Source organism: Anarrhichthys ocellatus, unplaced genomic scaffold (assembly GCF_004355925.1).
Source record: "Anarrhichthys ocellatus isolate YVR2014 unplaced genomic scaffold, GSC_Weel_1.0 scaffold52, whole genome shotgun sequence".
Lineage (NCBI taxonomy): Eukaryota > Metazoa > Chordata > Actinopteri > Perciformes > Anarhichadidae > Anarrhichthys > Anarrhichthys ocellatus.
The window spans coordinates 1,005,383-1,029,634 of NW_022280082.1; the positions used below are offsets into that span (position 1 = coordinate 1,005,383).

General features: G+C 42.1%; 2 protein-coding genes across 3 annotated transcripts in view; one reads left to right on the top strand and one right to left on the bottom strand.

Moving 5' to 3' along the window:
* LOC116395996 (tyrosine-protein phosphatase non-receptor type 14) overlaps positions 1-10,363 on the top strand; it is a 35,929-nt gene extending 25,566 nt beyond the window's left edge. For both annotated transcript variants that reach the window (XM_031870301.1, XM_031870302.1), the window contains 8 exons: positions 189-658; positions 749-2,047; positions 3,907-4,047; positions 5,079-5,297; positions 7,047-7,175; positions 7,409-7,643; positions 7,767-7,930; positions 8,516-10,363. In XM_031870301.1, coding sequence (XP_031726161.1) covers positions 189-658; positions 749-2,047; positions 3,907-4,047; positions 5,079-5,297; positions 7,047-7,175; positions 7,409-7,643; positions 7,767-7,930; positions 8,516-8,644 — 2,786 coding nt within the window. In that variant the 3' untranslated portion in view covers positions 8,645-10,363. The remainder of the gene's footprint in view (positions 1-188; positions 659-748; positions 2,048-3,906; positions 4,048-5,078; positions 5,298-7,046; positions 7,176-7,408; positions 7,644-7,766; positions 7,931-8,515) is intronic.
* A 60-nt stretch (positions 10,364-10,423) lies between these two features.
* Positions 10,424-18,118, bottom strand: LOC116395997 (N-lysine methyltransferase SMYD2). Its single transcript, XM_031870303.1, has 12 exons — positions 17,820-18,118; positions 16,567-16,630; positions 15,978-16,088; positions 15,817-15,877; positions 14,835-14,959; positions 14,556-14,623; positions 13,928-14,030; positions 12,577-12,687; positions 12,329-12,449; positions 11,929-12,103; positions 11,591-11,699; positions 10,424-11,119 (listed from the first exon to the last, which is right to left on the bottom strand). The coding sequence occupies exons 1-12, from the start codon at positions 17,984-17,986 to the stop codon at positions 11,039-11,041; spliced, it is 1,296 nt and encodes a 431-aa protein (XP_031726163.1). The 5' UTR covers positions 17,987-18,118; the 3' UTR covers positions 10,424-11,038.
* Between the last annotated feature and the right edge of the window lie 6,134 nt (positions 18,119-24,252).

Here is a 24,252-nt window from a genome sequence, read left to right on the forward strand (position 1 = left end):
AAACACCAGAACTACTCCAGTACACTCAACTTTAGGTTTTTTAGGAAATTATGATCCACCTTTTTCCTGATGTTATTTGTTTTTTTCTCTTGATTTTCAATTTGTTTTGTTAGATCGAACACTCTCCACTGTGTTAACTGTTACAAAAAACAGCATTTTCATTCCTTCTTCCTCCCTCTGGTTTTTAGACAGTATCTTCCATGACGACCCCTACTACAAGTCAGAGACGAGTCTGGACCGCTGCCCGGTGGACTTTCCCTTTCGTAACGGTACCGTGCCCAATGGAAGCATGTACAGCATCCCCAGCCTGAGCTCGCTCAATCAGTCCCAGACTTTCGTCCCACCCTCTCCCATGTCCTCCAACCTCAGCATCCCCGGTAGCGAGCTCATGCGCCCCGACTACATCCCCAGCCACCGCCACAGCGCCATCATTGCGCCATCCTACCGGCCCACGCCCGAGTATGATGCTGTCATGCGGCAGAAGCGACGCATCCTCCCCGCTCACCATGACCTCCACAGCCAATCGCTGCGCAGTCTGAACATCAGCAATGCTTGTGCTTACCGCCAGCCTGAGGCCCTGGTGTATAGCCAGCCAGAGATGAGGGAGAGGGGCCCTTATCATGGCCTGGGGCCTAGCCCGGGACCTTATGGCAAACAGGTAGAGGTGAATTATCTGTGTTTGATATTGTTAAATGTATTGCTCGTGTCTACATCTCACACTGTTTTACTTTAAATGTTTGCCTTGCAGATCAGCTACAGTAAGCCAGTGTCCCATGGCCCTCATCAGGGAGGACCAGCCAGCAGCCAGGGCCCCTGTCATTCACCCTGCGTTAATGGAGGTGGAGGCGGTGGCGGGGGTGGAGGTGTAGGAAGCTCCATCTCTCACACGGTCAGCACGCCTGAGCTGGCGAATACCAAACAGGGGAACAATGCGGGAAGCTATACAGCTACAGCTAACATGCTGAGAAACCACATGTCGCGCCCTCCTCCGCCTTACCCTTCCAGCTCCTTCCGCCCGGCCACCAGCACGCCAGACCTGGCCAGCCACCGTCACCGCTGCATGGGGGGAAGCAGTCCAGAGCTGGTTACCCGCATGGTGCAGCTGTCGGTCAAGACCTTCCAGCCGGACAGCTCGGCCGTGGTGCACCAGTCCCTTCAGGAGGTTAGTGAACCATTAACTGCAGCTGCTAAGCACCGCTCCACCCTGGGCAAGAGACACAGCATGGAGGTGATCAGCAGCATGAGAGGAGGAGGAGGAGGGATGGAGGGCATTGTGATGAAGAGCATAAATGCTCCCCTTCATCGGAGGAATACTCTCAGAGAACATGTAATGCCCCCTCAGCCTCAGTCCATTCCTCAGCCTCAATCCTCTCAGCCACAACCTCAGCCTCCACCTCAACAGCTCCAAGAGTTGTCCATGCAGATGCCTGCCCAGAAATCACCTAAGTCTTCTGTAACACCACCTGGGCCAGTGGCCTATCAGCATCAAAAGACTCTCTCCAATGCTACCATGCTCATACACAGCAGTGAGAGTGAAGAAGAGGAGGAAGAGGAAGAGGAGAGGCCTGAGCTGGATGTTCAAATCCCAGGTCTCAATGAGGACATCAGCATTAGCGCTCAGCTCCAGGCTGCTCTGGCCAAGCTGCCTAACAAACCCCCTCCAGAGTACCCTGGTCCTCCTAGACCTCCTAGCAATGCTCAAATCCGCAGCCACAGTCACAGCCACACTACCCACCACAACCATAATCAAGGACCACAGAGCAACCAGGGAACAATGGACCCAAACCAAGCCCAGAGCAGAGCGCACAAAGCTGGGCAGAGCCCAGGTGGCGGCGGGCCTGGATGTGGTGGTGGTGCAGGTGCTGGTGGGACACTAACCCGAGGGGACCAGGGTGGGGTGAATGGGGCGGTTTTAGGTCCATCCATTTCAGAACCAGACCTGACAAGTGTGAAGGAGAGGGTGAGGAAGGAGCCGGTCAAAGAGAGGCCGGTGTCGGAGATGTTCTCCTTAGAGGACAGCATAGTGGAGCGGGAGATTGCTCAGAGGGTAAGATAATCCTTCAGTAATTCAATGCCTTGACTTCTTTTATTTTATGCTAGTGCCAACATTTATTTTTAACAATACATGCTATTTATCAGTGCTGAAATGGTAAGTTAATTAATTGATTTGTCAATTGACATAATATGACAACAATGTTCCCCGAAAACCGGCAAACACTGGTGCTTCCAACGTTTCAGATGTGAAGTATTATGGCTTTAGTATATTATTGCAATCTGTATAGAATATCTCTGTGTTTTGGACAAAATTTGAAGATGACAGTTTGGGCTCAGAGAATCTCTGGTGTAAAGTAAAATAATAACAAAATCCATGGAAATATATATCTTTTTTTTTTATTGCAAGACAAGGGACAATACGTACGTACATAAACAGAACAACAAGAGGATGACAAGAACAGTGAATACAGGCCAGCAAACATCATGTAGTCATTGTATGGAAGAACTGTGTGTGTGTGTTTGTGTGTCACAATAACGTAATAAAATTGTCAGAAATAGTGACAAATTGTAATTGAATATTTTCAGTAATATAATATCGTCAGTAATATTATGAGCACATGAAAATAAAAAAATGGGGAAGACCAGAATAAATATAATAATATGCTATGATATAGATGAATATATAATTAAAAGACAGGAACAAAATCAATAATTCATATTTAATATACATCCAATATTATAATTATATATGTATTTATGTGTGTATGTATACATGTATGTGAATATTACACACATGAAAATATTTCTGTGTACAAGCATTAATTGTATCAATCAAAAAAAACACGTCATTGTTTATTAGTGATGTTACGGAAATGGTATGTACCAAAGCTTTAAACACAATGCCAGATCTTGACACATAAAAGTCATTCAACAGAAACTTCAATGCAGCACATCATCCTGTACTAGACAAACAAACACCCTCCATGTTGATACAGTTTTAAATATTTCAGTCTGTTGTTTGCTAGCTAGCTTCATAGCTCCTGATTAGCAGTAATCCGGGGTTCAGCACCTGAGAGGGTAGCACTAGGCTCCGAGTCCCCCCAGGCCGCTAAAACCTTTTATAAATCCCTCAGATTATTCTTTGGGTTGGGTGTTCTTGTTAAGCCACAAACATTTGACACAGCACCAGAGTCAAATCATATAATCGCCTCACTTAGTTGAGAGAAACCTCCCTGTTCAAGAGTTACCTGGTGTGGCCGGCGGTTTTATTGCGCGAGTCAATGAAATTCAAAGTCTGAAACAGTTATCCCTCAGCTGGTTTATCTCATATCTAGAGGACACCCCTGGTGACCCCCAAGCTGTTGTTTTGACTGTCCCACAGGGAAGGAAGGAGGAGGAGCTGACCTGGGGGTTTAGTAGCAGCAGAGATTAGGTGAGGTAATCCTTGGAGGAAGTAGGGACCGGGCAATGTGGGTCAGACTTTGGCTAGCGTGGTCGAGAGGAAAAAAGACACGGTGACAGAGTGTGTTCTTTAAGGAAAAGGGAGGCCAAATAGGTAGGTGGGAATAAAGAGAGCTGAAAAATATGTGAAAGAGGACAAAACAAGGATGAAAGCATCGAAAGAAGGGTGAAGGGTCAAGCTGCAAGTCTACTATTAATAGGCTCTACATTCAGGGCTTTTTATTTCACACCTTTGGACAGAATACAAGTGGATTGGTACGGCCAGGTTTGCCCTACAAACAGGACACACACCCACACACACACACGCTAATATGCATGTTAAATCTCCCCACCCACTTTGAAACACTCACATGTGCGTGCTCACCATTTTCAGGCCAGTGCAGGTCAGTCAGTCTTGCAATGCTGCCGGTACCTGTACCCATGACACCAGGATTTTCCTCTCTCTTGAAGACGCTGGAAAGACAGAAGATGTCTGTGGACTCCATGAAGAGGCCGCTGATGATGGCTGCGCTCAACGGCCTCTACGTGGCCCGAATGCCTGTCTCCGAGAGTCCTGCAGACGAAAGTGCCAAGGCTGCTACTGACGAGCGGGTAAGATGATTGCTCTTACTTTGTAAAATATATGTGCTTGAGTTTCTAAGATTTCACGTGTTTAATTGTGTATCACGAAGAAAATGCCATTTGTTGTTTGCTTTTTCAGTTAGACAATGTGTGCTGTTGATTGATAGATAACTTTAAAAAAAGCAAAGTGTTATGGTTGAAATTATTTCATTTTGTGTTGCTGCTATATTTCAGTAGATTGTACTCCGCCCAAACCTTTTGGGATGCATTATAAGCATTATAATATGAAAAGTTTAATTTTTTTCAAAACAAGCTCACAATTGCTCATAAGGTAATAAACCATTTTTGACTGAAAATATAATCTTACAACTGCTGCTTTTCTGGTTTAAGAATCTCTTCTTCAAAAAACACCCTCCAGGCTTAAATGTAAAACCTATTTTTATGATTAGAGGATTAACATCAGACCTTTTTAACTCGCATTTCTCACCTGTTGACGGTGATAAAGGAAGCTTGGCTGAAGGTTGTCGCTATAAAACTCATAGACAGTCTCTGATAATCGCACTATTTAATGCATTTAGTTTTGCAAATCCTGTCTGTTGGCTCCCTTTTTGAGTGTGGAGGTGTAAAACCCAGCCATTGTCCAGACTGTTGCTAAGCTAAAGGGGGCAAGCCCTAAGTGGGCTGTGGAACGCGTGGCATGGCGGTGCTTATCGCCTCTAGGCCCGTTGGTATGTTAAGAATGTGACCCGACGGAGAGACAGCGAGCCACACAGAAAGTGATTGAAAGAGAGCGAGACAGAGATGCTGCCCTCCTCAAACATGACTGGCCTAATAAACATGTGCCCCCATTAGAATAAATGCCACCACTGTTTTTACAGCTTTGTTGATGCATTACACATGCTTTGAGTTATTTGATGTTGAAGTCAGTATTCAGCTGTGAGTACTGACGAGAGTTTAGAAATGTTGACGTATATATATGTGAATGACTAACACCCCCCCCCCCCCCCCCCCCCCCCCCCCCCCCTCCTTCTCTCTCTTTCCTTTTCTCTCTGTCTGTCCAGTGTAAGACCTTGGAGTTGAAGCTGGAAGAGGAGCGGGTCTTCACGGAGTATGAGCAGGTGCTCAAGAAGAGGGCGGACTGTGTTCTCACCACAGCAACTCTGCCCGAAAACACAGAGCGCAACCGATTCCGTGACGTCGTTCCTTACGAAGAGAATCGGGTCGAGCTTGTGCCAAATAAAGAGAACAACACGGGCTACATCAATGCCTCGCATATCAAGGTGTGCTCGAGGGGTCAAGGGTAAAATGTTAAAAAAAAAAGTGTTAAAAAGGAATTTAAGTGATGATTACAGCACCTACCTTGTAATCCAGACTTTTATCTAATTCATGTGATGCTTTCACTGTTTTAAATCATGAAAGGTAGGGAGGTCTTTTTGTGTGTGCAATATCGTCCAATGTACGCCATACACGACATACTATTTTTGGGGGGATATTCATGACACATAAATCAGAAAAGTTTGTGACACCCCAACCAGAAAAGTGTTAAAAAGAAATGCAAATCAATGTGCGTTTCCATCCACTACTGTCAATAGAAATCTGTTAGTTCTCTCAAATCCTCCAGTCGGATGCCATTCTGCTATTGCAGAAGAAGATAATAATAATGTCATTACACCAGCAGCAGTCAAAACCTCAAAGTGTGGAACAACAATGCAAATGGCATTCATGTTTGTTTCATGAGACCGTTTCCTCATCGCTCCACATGGATGTTATGTTTTCAGCCGGTGCGATTTGTAGTCTCTTCACTGAACGTGTAGGTCATGATTTATTCACCAAGTCTGTTTTCCTTACATTTAGCCTTTATCGATACACCAACTGTTTGTTCCCTCCTCAGCCCAACGTTAAAATTTTCATATGCAAATCTAAAATGTGCATGGAAACACACCCATAGATGGATAAGATCATACAACATTGGATGTGTACATTGTCAACATGACGGCCTGGATTGTATTATCCATCAGTTTGAATTGTGAACCAATGAGGAGGGAGAGAATGATATTGACTGTGAAATATTCTATTATTTAATTTGACTGTTTTACCAAAGTGTTTCAAGTTTATGTGTTTGGCTCAAGTTGATCACAGTTTTACAGTCTCAAAATGCTTTGCAACACCCACATCACACACCATCAAATTAAAACACAGAGCATAAACTCGACACTTTCAGCTCTCTGCTCGTCTTCGTTGTGGTCATTCTTAAGCAGCGAATGGCTCGGAGGAAAAGGATGAAAGGCATCTGTTGAAGGCTGTTTGTGCCTTTAAGCTCACAGAGCTTGTGGAATTCCCAAAGAATGTGGTCCAAACTCCAAACCCTCTTAAGTCAACGTGAGCTGCTCTCACTAGCGTTCTATTCATGCTTAGTTGCAAACAGCATGTGTGCACAAGCTTGTGTGTATGCATGACTTTGCAGTTCACCAAAGCAGCACTGAGTCGCCGCCTATCACGGTGTAACCCTCTTACTTTCCCCGTCATTTAAGGTAGCTGCCACAGAACAAAAGACCTTGTTTATTCCCTATCCATCTCTTAATACAGTGTTTACAGTCATGAGGTGGCCTGAGGAATTAGCTGGGACATGTTCATTGTGTAATGGCACTCCGACATCTATGTGATTTGGAGTTTATTGAAGATGGGAAGGTTTTTCAGTGCTGTGTGTGGCCTTGTGATTGTTAATGAGGGAACGCAAAAGAAAGCCAAAGAAGAAGGGTTTTATACGTGTGAGAAAAGAATCAAACTGTCGATAAAAAATGATGTTTATACTGCCCTCCAGTGGTGGATGAGAATATTGTCTACGTATAAATAAGCGCTTAATATTGAATATATTTAGAAAGTCATTCATTTCTGGCTAATGTGCATTTTTATTTAATTCAAATGTGGTTGTTAGTAAGCAGTTTAGCTCATTTATTCATGTGTAGGTTCATTGTAATCTCCACATGCACTAATTGATTCTTTGTGTGTGTGTGTGTGTGTTTTCCCAGGTGATGATCAGAGGGGAGGAGTGGCACTACATTGCCACCCAGGGCCCGCTAGCCAACACCTGTGCCGACTTCTGGCAGATGGTCTGGGAGCAGGGGGTCAACGTCATCGCCATGGTTACTGCTGAGGAGGTACACACACACACACACACATACATATGGCACACTCAGATGTGGACATTTTTCAGCGTCAGACAGCTGGCATCTGCCTCTGTATGAAAAATAGGATGGCAGTGAGTGTGTGTGTGCCTCTTTATGTTTATGTTTTATATGTTCGAGCTCATCATATATTTTCCCTCATCCCGTCTCTTCCTCTTTTTTTTTTCTATCCTCATCCTCCCATCTTCTCCCTCTCTTCGATCCAGGAGGGTGGCCGATCCAAGAGTCACCGCTACTGGCCCAAACTGGGCTCCAAACACAACTCGGCCACTCATGGCAAGTTTAAGGTGACCACCAAATTCCGCACCGACTCGGGCTGCTACGCCACCACGGGGTTAAAGGTGAAACACCTGCTGTCTGGCCAGGAGAGGACAGTCTGGCACCTGCAGTACACTGACTGGCCTGAGCAGGGCTGTCCCGAATATGTCCAGGGATTCCTCTGTGAGTGTCACCATTATCAGTTTGTGTGAAATTTTAAGACACAACAAAAAGTGATGAAACAATCAGTATACGGTCATTATTTAATGACTGTTTTACGGTTTGTTTCCATCTTCTTTCCTGCAGCCTACCTGGAGGAGATCCAGTCTGTAAGGAGACACACCAACTCCATGCTGGACACCTCGAAGAGCCTCAATCCTCCCGTGGTGGTTCACTGTAGTGCCGGGGTGGGTCGCACCGGAGTGGTCTTCCTCACTGAGCTCATGATCAGCTGCCTGGAGCACAATGAGGTGGGTGGACTTACAGTGTGCAATGAGTTGGAATGGGCAGTCATGTTTAGGATCACAGCTTCTCTTTGACGAGATACATGTATCACAAGTATCACTTTTTGGGGTGAAAAAAATACAAGTCGGTCATTTTGTAAATCAGGAAGTTGCCCATGAAGATGCAGGCTGTGTGACTTACAGTGCCAGTCTGTAGGATTTGGTGGCATCTAGCAGTGAGGTTGCAGATTGCAACCGACAGAAACTTCTCCCGTGTGCCAAGAAGAACTGCGGTGGCAGCCGCAAAAACATGAATAGCCCTACATAGAGCCAGTGTTGGGTTTGTCCTTTTTTGAACTTTGTATTCAGATACAAACGGCTCATTCTAAGGAAACGAAAAAAAACGGTTCTTATTTTCAGGTGATAATACACAAAAGAAAACATACTTCTTAATGTCATATTCCATTTCTGCCACTAGACAAGCCCTAAATCCTACATACCAGCCCTTTAAAAAAAGATTGGACGCAGAGTTACCTAAAAGATACACCGCATGTAGCCTTGTTACTGCACAGAATTAGTTTTACAGTCTCTCTCTTCTTCCCTCTCCTTCAGCCCGTGGAGGTTCCCACCATGTTGTCAGGGCTGAGGCAGCAGAGGATGCTGATGGTGCAGACCATTTCCCAGTACAAGTTTGTCTACCAGGTCCTCATTCAGTTCCTCAAGAACTCCCGCCTCATCTGAGCCCGGGTACGCTGACCGTCGCAGAATGGCACCAGACGACGACAATGGTACTTCAAATTAGCATGAGGACTGTGCAACAGAAGCAGGTAACTGATGGTTGGAAGCAGATGCAGAGATTCACGTTGTTTTCTATGTGGCAGTTTATGGAACTTCTGATGGATTTTCATACAAACTCACCTCAAAGGAGGAAAGGATTTGTGTAGGCCTGTACAAAAATTGACGACCATTTCTCCTAATATTTGTAAGCAGTTATTTTCCCCCCTGGGTTTCATTTTTTGGACGTGGTCCTTCTGTTGGAAAATGCATGTACGTGCATTTTCCTCATACAAGTGTTCATCTGTGTTTCATTTTCATTTGGGATAGATTGCCTGCCTGCTACGTTTCTCAGCAGTATTAATACTATTTTCTACACTCTGAAAGAGTTTGCCAAACAAAAGTATTCTTTAAATCACTGTTCTAAAATGTTGCTTTTATTTCTAACAGAGTATTGATTAATACAGCAAATATTTACTTCAACATTGTAACAAATGTGTTTATTTATTTCTATCATGATTCTGGTCACATTTGCCATTGAACGGAGCATTGACAAGCATGTTGATCCTTGCCCCGTCAACTTTTATCTTTCATTTTTGAACTTGTCTTAATTTTCGGAAAAAAAGCCTTCTTTGTTAACGTCAATAGGGCCGCTCCCAATTTCCTTGATTGATTTCTATTGAGATCCTCCTCCACATGCAAACACACATAAACAAGCACACACAAAGCTCATTTTAATACTGCAGCTCCTTATGATCAAATGTGTCCTTTTCACATTTCTGACCTAAAAGCATTTAAAAAGTGTTTATTCAATTAGCTGGATAATTTATAAATGTATCATTTCACAGCTCGTAGTCATTAGAGAAATGGGTCTTGATACTGTATACACTGAATCATTGTGCCTTATTGAAACATGAAACCAGGAGAAGCTTTTACCTCTAAAGATTAAATCTTTAAATTTAATAGTTTGTGTTTTCTTATAAGAACAACTAAAACATGTCATATAACTTACCTAACTCTCGGTTAAGGATTTGAACAGTAGGAGAATGCTTTTTTTTTTTAAAGAATAGTATAAAAGTGACACAAAAATATGCAGCCTTTAGTATCTGATCCAAGCCCAATACGTTAATCTGTTGCCATGTTCCTTGATCCCATTCATAAAAATTACACTCAAGAATTTCCTTTTACATGTTACCTTAAATATTCTTTTTTTTTTCTCTTTTTTTTCTGAATCGTGATGCAACGCCAGCCATGTCCAAAGTGACTTTGTACATAATGGGCATGTGAAAAAAACAATTTCTACAAATATTTTTTATATAGTTTCTTTTCTTGACTTGGTACCCTAAAAATACCGCAACATAATAAACTATGCATGCATTTTTATATTTTAATGTATATATTCTCAAATAAGTAAAAGCTTTATGCTCTCTTGACATATAAGTGTTTTGTTGCACTTCTGTTCTCTTCGTGACGGTATTTCCTCACACGGCATTCCACTGTTTGTTTATATTTAATTTTTCCCCTTCATTTTCTCTTTTGGCAAAACTCCCAAATAACTTTCAAAGTTTGTGTACATATGTTTTGTATATGCGTTTTCAGTGCATCAAGCCTTTTGTTTTTCTGTCCCCAGACATGTATGAAGCTGTCGTACTTGCTCATTATGCAATAAAGCCTTATTTTCTTTAACACCGTGGCCACAAATTCATTTATTTTGCATTTATTGTAATAATTTCCATTTGTTGGTAATGATGTGCGTATGTTGGAGAGGGTTTCTCTCGCAGTGCTGGAGACATGTATTAGTGCAGAGCACTGTGTTTGCATTAGCACATTGTGTGAGTACCAGCCCTCCATTGTGATTGGGGTACATTCCACAGCTTTAATAGGACCCTTGTGGTGAGGCAGCTGTCCTGATTGGCTGACAGGGATTTTGTTGCCCCCCTACACACATATGTCAACAACTCCACTCTGATGGATGACAGGGTCCAGCTGACGGGTCAGTCACAAGCCACAACAAGCATGAAATCATTAACAATTTGGGATAATCTTATGCTCAACCTCAGTCAACAATTGTGTTCACAATGTCAGATTTTCACATTAAATGCATGCTCGGCACAAACATATCTTGCGTTCAACAAACGAATAACTTCTTGCATACACAACACTGATTAAAGAGTCCAACATCTGAAAATCCCAAATAGATTTTAATGCATTAAACTTTGCATAAAAACACGAATGCTCTCTCTCTTTGCTTCAGTACCAAAAAGAATAGAAAGTGCTTTCAGTTCTGTAAAGCTCCTAATCAAAGGAGTGTTTGCAGTCCCTCGGGGGCCAGCCACGTTACATCAATTCTTTACTTTCTCCTCATTTTTGTGCCATCTCTTTGCGCAACTCTGTCAAGTAGAAGTGATCCTTCCCATGAGCCACCTCCATGATGGCCATTGCCTGTACACACACAAACGAACATAAATTAACAGCATTATACAGCATGCAAGTACAGTATGTACGTGATTTCTAGGTCTGGGTATATCGAACCTCACTCCCTTTTTGGTACCAACTGAAACTGTGTCTCTAGCAATGCGTAATGAAAACTGCCAAGTTGGCATCTAAATGCTCGATAATCGTTACTTGTTCCTTGATAGACAGTTTCCTAATTAAATTTCACACCAAATTTTATTTAGGTGAAGTTATTGAATGGCTGCTTGAGAAGACGGTTTCTTTTGTTAAATTGAAACATTGGTTTTGTCAAAGGTAAGTAAGGTGTTGGAAAAAGTTTTAGTATCTGAACCAAAACTAATATCATAGTGAAATTTGAAGTGATTCCCTAGTATTTGCTTTTATTCAATTGGTTAAAAGTGCCTTGCAGCTGTTGTATTGGAGAATAAAAGTCTGATGTAGGTCAGCAGTGCATGTTACCTTCTTGAGAGCGCTGACACCCACTGAGTGCCTCTCTAGGCCCATGTACAGTCGGCCCAACTTCAGATACATGGAGGACACATTCAAAGAGTAGGGGGGATACAACTTGCTGCATTGGAAAGAGAGCGTACATGCTGATTAGACTTAAATCATTGCTTTTAAAGAGCAAAGATGATGACATTAACATTTACAAAATGTTTTTCAAAGGTAATATTCTTTCAGAAATGGATGGACTTGCACGCGACAGATTAAAAAGACGTCAAATTGAACAAACAGGCAAAGACATCCTGACTTTTAGTTCCCACAATGCAATCTACAAGCATCTGTTGCTTAGTCACCTGTAGTGTTTGATGATCTTCTCGCCGTATCGGAGAGCTCCGTATGGGTCTTGCAGGTAGAGACAAACCCCCATGGCCTGGTACATCACGTGGAGCATGTAGACGTTAGCGTCATCAAAGACGGCTCCCATCTCCTCCAGGCTCTGTTCACATATCTCCAGCAACTCACTAGGGGGTGCCACAGAGTCAAGGACTGTCAAAACAAGCTGAGGTTTTACTGAAACATCGAAGGGCCTCTGATCCTATAATCAGATGTTTTAGGGTCTTGGCAGAAGAATAATGTCCGCTTAAGAACGCTTCACAAGCACTAAACCTACCAGCAGGTCACCTTGAATTAAATTAAAAGTACAGATCTTGTGTTGTACAACACAAGAGATGGTGTTACTTAGTGAGAGGATATTCTTTATGTGTTTGAGAGCCCGGAACTCTCTGGTGGTTTTCCTGGCGTACCGCACCATGTTGCTGATGACGTCTGGCTCTATGGGGTCACTCCGCTTACGTACTTTCAACTTTTCCTTGTCCTAGAGGTGAAGACAAGGACACGGAGCACGACAGTCAACCAAACTATGAAGTTTTGTTTCTAAATGTTACACGTGAATTATAATTGCAGTTCTATGATGTTCTCTTTTTCCACTCAGCACTTCTTACCTTGGACTTGGTTTTACAGTCCTGGCAGTCACAGGTGAAGTAATAGGACTCTCTCAGCCTGTTGTTGCGGTCGTCAACTGGATAGAGGAGGTCTATGTAGCTGATGAGCACCTAGAGGTGGAAACAACACAAGAATCCTAAATACTGGTAAAGAACACTGTCATTACTTGACTTATTTTTTTTTTTAATGTCTCAATTTGCTGCCAGATAGATTTTAAACTGCAGGTTAGAAGATCAGTCTGAAAATAACCCCACTGGCCTCTTGAATCAGCTGCCTCCCCCCAGAAAACACACACACACACACACACACACACACACACACACTTCTTCGACAGCGTTGCCTTGTCACACTGACGAGTAAACTGTCATTGCCCGCGTACTTTACACCAGCAGTGATGCTCATGCCAAAGCCTTCACACTCCTGTCTTCGCCTTTCAATCTCCGTCTCCTAGCCTTTTCCATTTTAAGATGCTATCTCATCCATAATATGTTTTACTCCAAAGCCACCTGTGTTGAAAAAAAGACTATAACCACAAACCCATCAAGCTTGTTTGAAGATCTAACGGAATAATTTGAGAAATATGATTATTTGCTTTTTTGTTGAGTAAAAGGAGACGATTGATATCACTCATGTCTGTACGGTTAATACAAAGCTAACTACAGCAGGCTTTTAGATTTTCTTAACACAAAGACTGGAAACAGGGAACAGCTAACCTGACTCTGTCCAAAGGAACCGTAACAACCTGATCCCCACGGTGTTTTGGTTGTTTTGCAACCTTATGTCGATGACAAGACTCCAGGAAGTTACTGTGCCCTGCAAATAACCCCAAAATGTTGTTAAAACAAGTGACACATAATGTGATTTTTTTTTTTTTTCTTCACATTTGCTAGCTGAAGCTCCCTGTTTCTAGTCTCTATGCTAAGCTAAGTTAATCGTGGAGAGTGGTATCTTTCTAATTCTTCTATCATGAAAGCGAAAAGGCACATTGCCAAAATGTTGAATTATTCCTTTAAACTCAAGGAGGCAAAAAACAATCAGAAAACAACGCCTGACTTACACGTTATTCAAATTTGATCAATCCATGTATATTACTGTAAGATTACAAGGAAGTATCGTATCATTTTAACATAACACACATACTGTTCTCTACTAGTTTAAATGTAATTTTGTGATTCTTCTTTGTTTCTATTCATTGCGCACTGAACCACCACATTTGAATTGAATGGAGCTCACAGACGGACACGTTTCACACACACTCGTAAAAACAGCTCCCTCGTCAACACACACACTTGAAAAAAAACAAAAAACTGAACCCAACCCTCTCTAATGGCAGCTGTCCCCTTTCCTCACTTCATCTCCAGGCTTCATGTTCTTCACCGCCCGAACCTCCGCCGACGTCCCGTTAAATGTGACTATGACGCTGGGAAGACAGCTGTGGTTTATCAGTGCCACACTGTGAAGAGACAGACAGAAAGAAACAGATGAGACTAACAAGCAAGCTCTCTACTTTCTTACAATTGAAGAAGAAGAAGCAGAGAGAAAAGTGCCAACTTATCTACAGCAGTCACGAAGGTCCCTTAAATATGTTAGTGACCTTCCTATTATCTGGGTGGCAGGGTGGAAATAACTTAAAAATGAGCTAAGAGGGCAAATTCACCCTCACACAGCATTTTTTTTTTTACTTATCAGCCACAGCAGGGAGACGATTTTACCACCACATGAATGGAATAACATGGCTGTCCCTCTCCAGTATGTTTTTTTTCAAGAACAATGACTGAAGTCCAAATTAAATGAACCAATGTCCCAAAATATAATGAGGGAACTAACACATGTCCAAAGAAGCCACTGAGAGAAAAACACGGAGACATTGAGAAACACAAAATAAGCTGTGTCGGGAGGGCAGAATGCCCTGTGTGATATGTACTGTGACAGTACAGAATGAAAATGTGCTCATAGGCATGTGAGTTTTCCTTCTTACTCTGGGTAGAGTGCAGTACCCATGTGGGACAGTTCATCGTCCTCTACAGTGAAACCATTACAGGCAACCTGTTGAATAAATGGCACAGGAAAGAGAAAGAAAATGCAAGTGCATATTACCAATCTTTTGCAGTTTTTTTCATCAAAATATATCATTTGTCTTTTTCCTTCCTTTACTCCAGTGGTTGATGGGGGAAGTCACGGACAAGCAAATTGTTAATATCACTGAATCCATGCTAAGGCCAGAAAAAAAGCATTTACATGCGTGTGCGTGTGGTACCTGGGAGAAGAGTGTGAGAAGGTCTTTATGGTCGGGAAGCTCCAAATGTTTGGAGAAAAAACGATGCAGTCCGGCAACATCTGCCTCGTTCATCTCTCTTCTCTCATTATCTACGTCTTCCACGTCTGTCACAGGAGGAGGGATAGATATTTTGATTGATCAAATGTGTATTTTTTTTAACTTGTATTTACCAAGCATAGTATGCATAATTTCCTTTATTATATGAAATACTAGTTTGGGTAATTTGTAGGAAATCTTATCTGCACAAAACAATTGACCAGACTAGAGTCCTGCTGCTTTTCAAAGCTACCTTTGAGCAAAACCTGCACAGTTTGTCTTCAAATGTTTATGATTTACCATCTCTCACAACCAATCTCTTTGCATTGTGACTGGATATTACGCATTACGATGTGAACCTGTTTCATATCTGGTTTTGAAGTGATATGAGCAACATCCAATCGGAGATTCGGGTGTGTTATAGTTGCATCTAAAATAGCCTTGAGCCTCTAGCCTCAAGCAGAGATGAAGAGCGGTCTAAAGAGGTGTACATGTATTATTCTTTAACATCAGGGAATATTGATTCATGATTTTGAACTGAACCTCGACTATAAGTTCTCTTTAGATGACTAACTTGATCAAACGCCATTTCCCTTGCATTACAGCCACTCTGTGTGTTAGCCTAAAGTGCTCCTTCCCATTCAAGTTGTTACACTCGTTGCATTGTCTGATGGCCCATTCGACCCACACCTATAGGAATATATGTATAGATGAGGCCCTGGGGGGTTCGCTCAGTCTAATCTCAATGGGTTGTGCTTTTTTTAAGAGGGGATATCTAGTGACCCTCAGGACTGAAGTACAAACTCAGACTCTCTGGACACTTTATGCTGAATCTGACACTTTCCAGGAGAGCTTATAAGGGTTTTTCCCCAAAGAGCATTTAAAGACAAAAATCATGCATTTGTGTTAAAGGACGATTACTCACGTGATTGTATTTCCTCAATCAGCAAGATCTTCTCAGAAACACATCTTTCTTTCTGCATTTTCTGTACAAAAGAGGCATAATTAACAGAAAAATGACCTCAATGAACCACAGTACATGCCAGAAAAAAAACGCAAAAATTTGTCTTTTATTAACTGTACAACCTTCTTGGCGAGGATCCGGGCCACCAGGCGAGATATCTCTGATGGGCACCACTTCTCTTTGAATGCATTCATGGCAGAGCACTCCAGCTTGTGCATGGCCCAGTCCCCTCTCTACACACAAACACACCAGCACACAACCCGGTAGTTTAAAGCCCATTCAATTGTGAACATCTAAAGGTAGAGCAAACAATTTTGATTTTTTATTATCTTCTCCATTCTCTGATTTACTTTATCATCACTCATGGTTGTGACATGCTCCTTATACACCAGAAAACTAACTAAAAAGATGAATGAAAAAGGGGTAGAACTTGTAAAACTTCTTTACCACTGATGGGGCTAAAAGGTTAGGTTTTGCTTGAGGGTGGCATCAGATAAAGGACATGTTGTCTGTTGAGATATTTCACTCCTGATAAAATGTCCACAAGCCAATAACATCATTCCTTGAGTGACTCTGCTAGTTTTTCAACATACAGTAGCTGTTGCAAAGGCAATACACAAATAGTTTGGAGCTCTGAGCTGCAAAACAAGGTCCAATATCTTTCACATTACATTACAGAGTCTTTCTGTCCCTCCCCCAACTGTGTCCTACCTGGCATTTCACACTGCAGTAGGAGGCTTTCCTGCACTTCCCACATCTCGCCAACTTCTCTTTCCTATGTATGAAACAAAACACAGGGTTTATTAGTTCATGGACAGTAAACAGCATGTGATTAGAAAGAAAGCTACTGAAAGATCCTCACACTTCCTTGTATAATTTACTTTAGACATCATAGCTCAGAGTATGTCAACCTGCATACAAAGATCGATCTGCAGATATCAGACTTCAATGCTGTGAACGTATATCTGTATATACTTGTACTTGAGTATCTAGCTGCTTGAGTTTGTACGTGTGTAAATACCCTGCTCCATTACTCTGAAACAAGAAGCAGCAGTTGCTGCTGGCCAGTCGGAACTGCTGCAACGAGGCGCTTTAAAACATTCTGTGGTATTAATAGAGCTGACCTTATGACTGACCAGCTGTCTCTCTCCACCACATTGGAAAGTAAAGAAAAAGCCCACCCATTTCATTTTGAGACTGTCGGTAGGGGGGCGGGCCAAGTCCAACAAGCTGCTTAGTGGTTGGTGGACACAATTGGCTGGGAGCACACTACCTGATGTAAAGTGCAGGTGCAACCCAGAATTGCAGTCTACTCTACACGCAGTATCAATTGAAGTGAGCTGTATCAAAACCTAATTGATTCCCTAACAATGTGTTGTATGTGACTGTATCTGCAGAGGTCTTCCAGGCTCGCGGCTTTTCATCTGATAGTGACAATAGAAAAATTGTCATTTTACAGAATCCAAACTGAGCACATAATTAGACTTCAGCAACTTTTCAGTTTTAAGTCCGATCATGAAAGCAACAGCATGGATTCAGAGAGGACAAATTATAGTAGCTTCAATGTAAATCATCCGCAATGAACCTTACGGAATATTCCCAAATCAAAAGACTGATTTCATACCTTTACATACTGAATACTGATATATTGATTTATCAACAGTTGAAGTTTGTTTCTCAACAATTAGATTGTATCTGAAAACAGATTTCATGGAGTGTAATTTGTATGACAAAGAGCATATGGTGCTCTCTCTCTGTGTGTGTGTGTGTGTGTGTGTGTGTGTGTGTGTGTTTGCTGGTCAATAAGGTCAAAACAGAGGATATGGCTCTAGTTCAATAGATTAGCGTCACGTGATGCCAGGTATCACCAACAGGGGTTGTGAGACAGGCAAACGAAACTCTTTATGAACTATCAAGTAACGCTCAGAAAGAAAGGGAGATAGGTTGTCACATGCAGCACTTACCGTGTGAAGCAGAACTCACAGTACAGGCCTCTCTCCTTTACTGACAGCACACAAGAATACGCCGGGCTGGAGAACAGCAGCTCTCCCACTCTAAAGGGTCTGGTCACGCGGAGACCTCGTCCTTTACCCGGACTGTCAAACCTCTCGAGTCCCGCGATGCTGCCCATCACAGCGCCTTCTTCGCTCGTCTTCCTCCGCAGTGACTCTTCACTCACAAGGACCCGGGAGTTGTCACGTTAAGGTGGATACCCTCTGATGCGAAGTGTGCCCCTGTCTGCAGGAGCGCGCACATGCATCAGTGTTGGTAGAACTACACTTGGATTTCGCCGAAGTAGGATGAATGAAAGATTGCAACTTGCCCAGTGGTTCCTTGTTTTAGTATTGTTGTTTAATTAACGAGGTTTTACAAAGTAATATATGACTTATTTATCAAAAATACTGCGTTTCTTCTTGAAATACTAGCCTATTGTGATTTTTTTTTTAATGGCACACTATAATATGCCTATTTTTCTTTACAAAGTTAGGACAGCCAATAAGTCAAGCCTGATGTTTCCTTACACATAAAAACATGAGCCCAGTCACTTCCATCCAGGAATAAGGCTTGTTAATGAAACACTGGGACCGGATTGCTACTCTGTCTCAGCCAGTATCCAAAGCCCAAGTATTAGTATCCATGACAGAATTAATATCTGATGGACTGACTGAAAAAAATTGGATCGGTGTATTTCATAATTTCTTTTTTGACATAACTTTTTTTTTTTTTACTTTTTTCGACAGACTATATAATATGTAATATGACTTTATCAACTTACTACACAATTTATTTTTATCATGTTTTTCCAACGTAATAGAATAGTATGTGTCTGACATATGTGACCACCACTCCAATACACATTGGGCCTGTGTCCTGGTTCCTCTTTGTCTTGCAGGATCTGTTTTGTCGGATGGTGAGCCACACATTGGCCCGGTGTGGTTCCGGCTATGTTAGATCACCGCCTTATCAAAGATAAATTAGTTGCTGCCAGATACATTTTTCAATACATACTTTAGTACGACTTTTTTGTCATGACACATTTTTGTGCAAATGTGTAAATATTTTTTGTAAATGCAGTGAATTAAATACTAGCCAAATCATTTTGAATCAAGTATCATATACTGTAGGCCGATATGCTCATCACTGTCATTGTGAATGTGGGCACTAGTTTCAGATTTAACAAATGGTATGACGTCTATGTCCTGTCTCTGCTCTATAAGACATAAAATGCCCCCAAACTACCTGAAAAACTGTTCATAAAAGCCTCCATATTGTGGTGTTATGCATTACAACAACAACAAGGCATTACAAGTACAACCATACAAAACCATACAAAACAAACATTAAGGGTCAGATAAGGCCACCTGGTGGTGAAGGCCAAGAAATACCTTTGCAGTTAATGCCTACTCTATTACCATTATCTGTGTTGTGACAGCTGTGTGTTTGTAGATCAGCTCACTGAATAAAAGTTAAGTGTAACTGTAACAACACTGGCCTTGATTACATTATGCATTATATGTGGTACTTTGTTCATCATGGTGAGATCTGGTCAGATTAATAGAAAGAGCCCTCAAGTTCCTATAGCTGGTGTCCACGTTTGTCATATTGTGCCATCATGTGGGTGTTGATTGCAAGTGCACCCTCCAATGAATGAGAAGCCCATCCATGATGCATCACAGTCCACCACTCACTTTAGACACAGACAGATTATCCGACAACATTAAGTGACTTCTAGTGGGACGACCTGCTCTCCTGATTTACACAGAGGTAGAGAGGGAGAGCTCAGGTCAGGAGCGTGATCTTGAGTAATTTGAAATATTAAATATAAGCAACTATGCAAACATGTTACATGCGTGTCTGCGCTCTCTCTCTCTCTCTCTCTCTCTCTCTCTCTCTCTCTCTCTCTCTCTCTCTCTCTCTCTCTCTCTCTCTCACACTCACACACACACACACACACACACACACACACACACACACAAAAACCACAGTGAAGATTTGTCCATCATCTGTGTCTGAAGGCTTTATCCACCTTGCCCCAGTTTCCCCCAATTCATTATGATTTCATTTTTTCCAGTCTTTCAATCTAAAGATTTGTTCCTCCTCATTTTTTAATAACGTGCAAGCAAGGGAGTCATGTCCCTGGGAGATTATGTCGTCGTCTTTGGCGTCTCGTCTTGATTACATCAGAGAAACCTGATTTGATTTGGAAGAAACCCCCATGTTCCAGTACGCGATCTGTTAGACCTCCCCACTGTGCTGATTTCTTGCTTTGTCAGAGGGGATGATCTTGATGAATATGATCTGAAAAAGAGGGAGGGAGTGGGGGATTAGGTGAAAGGATTATTATTTCCAATGATGAGAAATAATAAGAAACAATAAATCCTAAGTAGATTTAGTTCTCAAGGAAACCCTGTTAGGGAAAATAAACGGAATAAGAGACAGAACAGAAAACATACAGGACAGAGGTATTAAATGGATACAGTCGGCCTGACCTGTTTGGTCTGAGAGACCAGAACTCAAATGAATGAATCCGTGACATTTGTAGTGGTTCAGAAAAGTTGTTTTAAACACGGTTATTACAAACTTCATATCCAAGTCATTTGACACTCAAAGTTATGTTGTTCCAAAGTTTGACCTTATTTACAGACAGCAGTAGCACTGCAAAGATTAGTCGATTAATTGATTAATCTTTTTGACCAGTGCATTAAATATTTAAGCTATCTTTCAAGCAAACCCGCTTCTGTAGCAGCAGCTTTTCCAAAGTGAGGATTAGCTGTGTTCCACCATTGTATATCATAATAAAGGGACTATGTTTGGATTTTATTTGAAGACATTCCTTCAGGCTATGGTAAACTGTGATTAGCATTTTTTATTTTAATTTTAATAAACCAAGCCAACAACAAATAAAAACAATGCAGATCACTCATCAAAATATTTGCTAGTTGCAGTCTTAGAAGAGGGAATTGTGAATACCATTTTCCACTATTTTTATAGACCAAATTATTATTTTATTATTCGAGAAAATAATTAACAGATTAATCAAAAATATTTTAGTAGCAGCCAGAAACAGGTAGGAAGGAAGGTTTCTCTGTGAAAATGAATTACTAATCAATCATTTGCAAATTCAATTCCATGTGTGAAACGTTGATGAAATGGTGTTTCCCTACCGTCCTACCGGAGTGTGATAGGAATGGGCCCCAGGTCCAAAACGTCAGTCCTTGTATCAAAAGCTCAAAGCAATGAAGAACAGGTCTTTAATTCAGTAAATGATGCTGGAAATCAAAGCAGACGAGGACCATCGTAAACAACAGGGGGCATCATACTTTACAGACTGGGCCATTCAATTACAGACAATAGAGTGTGGTCTTTCTGAGCTTTGTACAGATCAAGGTAGGCAGACTGGTTTATTGTTAAGTAAATCAGTGAAAACATGTAATGGTTTACAGTACCAGTATTATTCTCTGTATATGTATATATTATCAATAGGATATCCAAGGGAAGATAAACTGTGTTAAAAGGCTTATTGCAAATCTACACTTTTACTGTCTCATAATTTATCTGCACATTGTCAGAGCTCTCTTCCCCCTGCACCTCTTCAAGGATCAAACAACATAAACACCCTTACAATACACTGTAGGTATAACTTATGGCATACTGTTGATGGATGTACGTTGTCACATTGGGAACCTCATAAAACAGCAGCTGCTAATGCCTCAATTGCCACGAGGTCAGGGACGCGGGCGGTGTGTGAAATGCAGAGCGGTTAAAAGACCCTGTGCTACTTTCGGTCTTGCAGTAGTGGTGAACCAGGCCTTCTCACCTCATACCAATGACCTTGTCATCACAGGTCATTCCCAGGCTGCTGTGCTAACTAGGAGTCATCAGCAGGGCACGACTTGAGAGATGGACGGTGCTGTGTGTTTGCGTACAGTGGAGAGAGTGGGGACAGAGTAATTGATCATCCTGGGCTGTGTTTTGAGAGAGGGGGTGCATGCCAAGACCCTATGTAATTGTGCCTTTATTCTCCTGAGCCGAGCCCAAGCAATATACAATAAATCTACATTCTTTCTGATGAACTCACTGACTGTCACAATGTCTGCAATCCCGCCTCGTCCCTTGTCAGTCAGTGAGGGAGCCAAGCCTTAAGCCTTAACCCCCCTGTCTCCACTCCTGGCTGGGGGGTGTGACGCCTGCCTGCCCGCCTGCTCGGCCGTCTTAGCCCGGTGGGCTTTGCAAGCGCGGAGCCTCATCTCCCACTGTTTATCCATGTGTCTTTGCTTTGGCGCAGGCCCTATGCTGCAGACCACTGTGGGCTGAGTGGGGTCCACTGCCCTGTGTCACCCACCTAAGCTCTGCTTTCACTGTAGGGCTTAGCGCCTCACCCCTCGGCCGCTTTATGAGCAGACAGCTGAGCTAATCTGTCTCCCTCTTTCTTTCTCCTTGGGTCTTGCCTCATCTCTTTTTTTTTTTTGGCTCCTTTGGTCGTCTGTTTGTATCCTAGTTTGCTCTCATGCCGTCCAAACACTGACACTGCTGTTTCTGTTTCCACAGTACACAAACACACTATTTCTCCATTTTTGTGTCTCTATGCATTTTTTACTGACTCAATAGGAAATTCAGAAAGATCATAATAGTAGGGGAAATTACTTTGACTCTCTAAAAGAGTAATAAGTCACGGTGAACATTTCTGCTGAAGCAAAGTTTTGTATGTGAGGTATGTTGTGTGTAATGTATGTAACACACTATGCACCTGATGGGCTGACACCCTTGGTACACCTGAACTGATCTCAGAGCGAGCTTCTATGAGATTTGTCCAATATGTTGTAATCTGAATTCAGGGTCTTATAATACCTTGAACTAAACAGAATATATGCTTAATTTACATAAGGTGCAACATTATTCAAGCAAAGATGGTCACAATTACTTTAGCTTCTTAAATGTGAGCATTTGAGGGTTATCTTTGTCATATGTGATAGTAAACTGAAAATCTTGGTTTGGGACAAAAAAAAGATTAGTCAAATAATTGTTGCGACCTTAAAAAGGACGAGGTCAGTGTTTCAGGTGTTCCACTGTGCCAGCTGCTTGTTCACTTTGTTTGTGTAGCATAAGAGACTAAAGCTTAAGAGTTTTGCTTATATTAGTCAAAAGAGCAATACTGCCATTGTTCTTTGGTCATTTCAAAGAAACAGTAAAGCAATAATAATTGTATCCTGTCATGACTGCATTCTTTATTTTTACCAATATGATTTGCTTTTACTGGGATATAATTCATCTGCTGTGAAATGACTATAAATAGACATAATAATGTTAAGCCTAAACGTTACGGTGTCACATCGCTAAAGTCTCTAACGTGAGACTTGAGTCATGATTTGTGAACATGTCTGGGTTACAGAGACTGACATCACTTCACTCTGCATTCTTTCCATCTTCCATTTTATCCTCCACCCTTCATCATCCCCTCTTTCTCCTCACACCATCTCTCCCTGTCCAAATACCCTCCCTCCGTTCTCCATCTTTCTCTCCTCCTCCTCCTCCTCCTCCTCCTCCTCCTCCTCCTTCTCTTCCCTGTCCTCTTCAGCCGTCCAGCTAAACTTAGAAGTGACAACAGTTGCAGGGTGACACCAAGGGCTAAATAAGACCAGAACAATAGCTTTGCCCCTCGTCTCCTCTTCTCACCCCCTCATCTCCCCCTTTAATAGACTGCCATTGTTCTCTCCTCACTGTTGCTCTTTCAGGAAGTTTGTTAGCTATGCTAATGAAGGTTGGGCTTGTGTGGGTTTAGCGAGTGGGGATTTGATGCTCTTTAACTGGGCACTTTTAGAAAGGATAGGCGGCCATAAGTGTGGCCGGGCAGCTATTTACCAACAGTCAAATGTCACAAGCCTGTGGTGGCGATACAGCAGTGGAAGAGATCTGTTACATTTCTCATGCACTCGCTTCAATTAGATATCTGGAATAAACTGGAACTGTCATCGCCACAATAGTCAGAAAAATGTATAAAAGAAAATATGTGCAAGAATATGCACTGACCCGCTAATGCACCACATATTATAAGTGTCAGCATGTCGAAGTCCTTGAAGAAGGAAGGAGTCGCGTAAGACAAGATGCGGAGACTACAGTAAGTATAGTGCAGTCAGTCATCCAATCAGTCAGTCAGTAAGTCTACAAATAGCTCGGCCGATGGCTCCTTTGAGCTTTCCTCTAAGAGGAATTCTCGTTCTCCTTGGTGTATTAATAGTGCCTGTGCATTGTTTCCTACAGCAGCACTGTTGTAATCAAAGGAAGTTGGCCTGCTCAGTATACAAATAGTTTCCTTTGTCCCTATGTTTGGCAGGCATCTAAGAGTCAGATATGTGTGTGTGTGTGTGTGTGTGTGTGTGTGTGTGTGTGTGTGTGTGT

Bases quoted from the DNA above. Each gene is read 5' to 3' on its own strand.
- LOC116395997 (XM_031870303.1), bottom strand. From the start codon at position 17,986: ATGGGCAGCATCGCGGGACTCGAGAGGTTTGACAGTCCGGGTAAAGGA. The intron at 14,031-14,555 runs GTAAGAAGGAAA...GTCTCTTCACAG, and splicing joins GGTACTGCACTCTACCCAGA to TGTGGCACTGATAAACCACA. The intron at 11,700-11,928 runs GTGACTAAGCAA...TTTCCAATGCAG, and splicing joins AAGATCATCAAACACTACAG to CAAGTTGTATCCCCCCTACT.